This window comes from Frankliniella occidentalis, unplaced genomic scaffold (assembly GCF_000697945.3).
Source record: "Frankliniella occidentalis isolate FOCC.00 unplaced genomic scaffold, Focc_3.1 Scaffold125, whole genome shotgun sequence".
Taxonomy (NCBI): domain Eukaryota; kingdom Metazoa; phylum Arthropoda; class Insecta; order Thysanoptera; family Thripidae; genus Frankliniella; species Frankliniella occidentalis.
This window is the reverse complement of record NW_026267252.1, coordinates 234,545-238,937: the sequence shown is the minus strand read 5'-3', so window position 1 is coordinate 238,937 and position 4,393 is coordinate 234,545. Positions and strand designations below refer to the sequence as shown.

General features: G+C 51.6%; 1 protein-coding gene across 3 annotated transcripts in view; it reads left to right on the top strand.

Annotated features, from left to right (window-relative positions):
- Positions 1–4,393, top strand: part of LOC113202891 (probable G-protein coupled receptor 158) — a 127,800-nt gene that overhangs the window by 83,859 nt on the left and 39,548 nt on the right. For all 3 annotated transcript variants that reach the window (XM_052270478.1, XM_052270479.1, XM_052270477.1), the window contains exons 4-5: positions 1,567–1,750; positions 2,904–3,027. In XM_052270478.1, coding sequence (XP_052126438.1) covers positions 1,567–1,750; positions 2,904–3,027 — 308 coding nt within the window. The remainder of the gene's footprint in view (positions 1–1,566; positions 1,751–2,903; positions 3,028–4,393) is intronic.

Sequence of the window (4,393 nt, the reverse complement as noted above, 5' to 3'; positions counted from 1 at the left end):
AAGGGGGGAGGGGGTGCTCCCCTCCCAGGTGCTGTTGCGGTGGCGGGCTAAGGAGCGCTAATGTGGACAAGAAGGAACCAAGGAACCGGCGGCGACGGCGGCGGTGGCGGCAGCGGCAGCAACGGCAGACGGCTGGTCGATCAAGGCCTGCCAGCCGTATTTGCTCGCCGTCGCCGGTCCGGCTGGGGCGCCGTGTGTCGGTGGTCTACCCCTAGGCCCCACCACGCCCCGCCAAGTCAGCACGACTCTGCTCCACACTTTTGCACTGTTTAAAATATGTATCTGGGAATCAGCGAAGAAGTTAGTCGCGATTTAAATTACCGCTGTCCTTATTTGGGTTTCCCCAAACGGCCTCCGTACTAGTGCATAGTGACGATGACTTTTTTAACTGTCGAATTAAGCTTCTGGGCGTGGGCACATCATAACGTGTCTCTTTCAACGATCTTTGCAACAACGGAAAACCGTTTCACAACTGGAAAACGAAAAGCCCTCTGGGAGCTCTGGGGAATTCCCACGGCAGGTGGTTATTAGTGAGTGAATCTTCGTGAAATCCCAACAAAATAATTTGAACAGTGTAGTAACGGCGAGAGGGAGCGCGAAGCGCGAGAGTGTAGCGCGGGCACTCACTGGCGTTCTATCGTGATCATCGCCCACGAGTGCCACCCGTCCCTCCCCGCCCTGCCCTACCCCGCCCTCTGTCCCACCCGCTGCATTGCACTCAACGACACGTTGTTTTGTCGAAATAACGCTTTCACTGCCGACTCTTTGAAATGCATATTCGAGCGCCCTGCTGTTGTCCCCCCCCCCCTTCATCCCTGTCTCTTTAACCCCCCTCCCCCCACCCTACCCCTCCGGCTATCAGCGAGTTTGTTGTCCGGCTTTGTCCGGCCCGTGCCGGAAATGAGCCTCTGCTCAAAGAATAGGCTGTCCTGGCGTGGGCCCTGCTCCTGTCCCTGGACAGCACAGCAGCGGGCGAGCGGCGGACAGCTCGGCTGATCCACTCGTCGCCAGGCCTGCCTGTGCGGCTGCCTCGGCCAGGGGCGCCCGGAGGTGGATCCTGACAAACCTGTCCCTTTCATCATCTTGTCTTCTCCCCCACCGCTAGAATGGCGAGGGGTGTGGGGGGAAGCATTAATGCGATGGTTTACTTTATGCGATTCCGAGAGGTGGGCGCGCGGGTGGTTCGGCTTTGGGCTCGCGGGCCCCGCTCGGCGCTGCATGACCCCGCCCTGCCCCGCCCCCCGCCCACGACTCGAGTCGCGCCAACTCTTTCCATTCCGCTCAGATCGGATTTGATCGGATCGCTGCGCTGCGAGCCGCCCCGGTGTTCGGCGCGAAGAGTCAAGGGACGTTCCCTGCGCACCTCCGCGTCCTAACAATACTGCTTTTATCTTGGTACCGGTTACCGGTTCGCTGCATCGCGTGAATACAAAAGTAAAATATTGTCAGTTAGTCCTCGTCGAAAGAAAATAACGAAAAACGGGACACCTTATGACCGCCATTCAAGAAAGTGGACTCATGTTTACCGTGTATTTTACATTATTTTCTTTCATTTCCCTGCCGCAGGCTTTCACACGTACACCTTCAACTCGACAGCGCACACGCACCGCTTCCCCGACGAGATCCTGGCCGTGATGTACGAGGACGGCAAGTGGAGCAAGCCCTACTACGACTGCGGCGGCGGCAACATCTGGATGCTCACCTACACCGTGCCCTTCTTCGGCTACGCCAACGGCTCCTATCACTTCAAGTGAGTAACGCTCCGTAACGCTCTGCCACGTCGGCCCGGCTTGGGAGGAGCGCCGCCACCACGCCGTCCGCACACAACTACGTCACGTAACGTCTATAAAACTGGCACGAGCTAGAGAGGGGTTTGACACGCGAAAAAAAATATATCAACCTTTCGTTCAGAATCTTTTGTACACACTAAATGTATTTGAATGTTTTTATGCAAACGTTTTGCACCAAGTTAAACCTACGCCTCGTTTCGCAATAAGTTTTACGCCAAAATGCATGTTTTTTTACAAATAAGTGTTCAAATAAACGCAGAAATCTGTGCAAAAAATTTGATTGTTTAAGTTTGTACAAATAAAAGTTACAAATCCAGTTAGTGTGTAAAAGACGTATTTTTGAACGCACCCCAACTGTGCATGACAATACGGATTCCCGGGGGTGACAAATCACCAGCCGTGACTGCTGCAAGCTTCATTAGGAAGTGGAGAGTTGTATAAGATGGAGTGGAAGAGCGGATTACTTTCTGCTCCGCGCCGTACAACAGATTTCTGTTTGATAACTTCGTTTAGGGAGAGACGATTATTATTTTTATTATTATTCCGTCGTTGCCCGGGGTCGCCTTCTGCTTTTTTTCGAAAAAGAAAAGAAAATCCCCGTGACGACGACGACGGCCGTATCCATCTGAAAGACTCTCTAATCATCATCTTCAGAACGCAGAGAAAGGGAATAATTGAAGGAGAACGAGAGAAAAAAAATAAAAAGGTCTGGGTCGATCGGAAAGGCCACATGGGTGCAAAATCCATGTCGGCTGATACGCTTTACCTCAATACGCCTCAATGCGACCCCGCGAGCGACCGTCGGCGACATGGAAAGGGAATTCGAAAGCATGTGACGGAGAGGGCATAAGATAAAAGAGAGGGGGGGGGGAGCGATGCTTGTAAACTTCCAAAGGGAAAGGGGAAGGCCATCCGTGAAAAAGAAGATGTATATAGACACTTGTCATTTCGCACCTTCTCGCAGTCGCCGTGAGAGTAATGGTCTAAACTTGTTTGTGCTTTTGCTCGCTTGCTTAGTTAGTTGCACCCAAATAAAACAATAATAATGACGGTTTCGCCGACTGTTAGTTTTTTCGGTCTCTTAACCCGCCGCTCTCTGGTCCTGCCCTACAGGGGCACGAGCGGCATCGACATCGACCTCCGGAGGGTCGACATCGACCAGTGCCCGCTGCCGCCCGGCTCCACCCAGCTCAACATCTTCGCCGCCTCCGACAAGTGCAAGAAGAGGACCACTCAGGTCAGTCTGTCGCCCAACAGCTCGCTGCCCCATCTGACTTCCTGTCCACTTGCCTTGTCGCACTGCAGCGGGTGGACCCCCCGCCCCCACCCCGTCACGCTGTGACGTTGTATTGTCTGCTTTGCGACGTCGTCTGCCGTCTCAAAGAGTACCCGGGAGACTGTGTGCCTCTACATGAAAGTACAGACACAGACAGACAGACAGTCAGACGGACAGACAGACAGACAGACAGACCGACCGACCGACTGGGGAGAACTGTAACTGTGGTCCGTTTATTGTTTTCTTTTTTTTCATAAGCATAAGTGCGCAGTCTTGCTGCTAGTAATACTATACTTCAGATGCGTCATTTTCCACCTCTTACTTATGGTCTCTCTCTCTCTCTCTCTCTCTCTCTCTCTCTCTCTCTCTCTTTCCCTGTTCTTTTTTTTTTCTGGCACGGCGTTCTTAATTACAGACGGTCGAGAAACTAATATACAATCACTGCCAGCCCGGTCTGCCTCTCGGAAGCGCTGCGCAATTTTCATTGTGATCCAGTGGGGAAATGATTTGTGGTATGGAGAGGAGTGGGAGTTAAGTCCAGCGGGTCCGACCTGTGGGCGTTGACGTCCTGCCAAATGCTCCGCCGCCGCCGGCCGAGGAGGAGTGGTCTGGATAGGAAAATAAATGACATGATAATAATAAAATGATAAAAAGAAATAATGACGAAAGGAGGGGTCGGGAGGGGGGAGTGCTAGAGATAGAGTGGAGGGGGGGTGATAAATGTGAAGCCCGTCGTTGTGCGCACCCCCTGACAACTTGAAGGCCCTCGCAGTTTTATGTCGTGCCGAAGAATGAGACGAGATCCATTTTAATAAGAGGTGCCGACTAATATGCCTCTCTCTCTCTCACTCTCTCTCCCTCTCCCTCTCCGGATCCCGCCTCTATAAAACAGAGACGATTGTCGAGAAAGCATTTAGGCTGATGCTGAGGTTGTATGGACCCTTCAGAGAAAGAGACTATGGCTCAGGAAATTTTGAATCGATTGGTTTCGTTCGTTTTGTCAAAGGAGGTTCCTTATAATATCGTGAACGACGACATCGTTTGCGGTATTATGTACTAGACAAAAAAAAAACTGACAAGAAAATGTCGTTGTTTGCATACGATATTTGTTGCAGTGGAAGGGCGACGCGGATAGGGCTGGAAACCCTGTAAAGTTTCCAAAAAATTTCAGGAAAAAAAAGGAAAATTTCAGGAAAAGAATTGGAAAATTTCCCAGACTTTGTAGGTTTTCCGTTCTTTTCCGGGAATTTTCGGATATTTTCTGGAAAATTTCAACCCTAGACGCGTATGCAATGCAAGTCTGTAGGACTTCTCTGCGAGAGAGAGG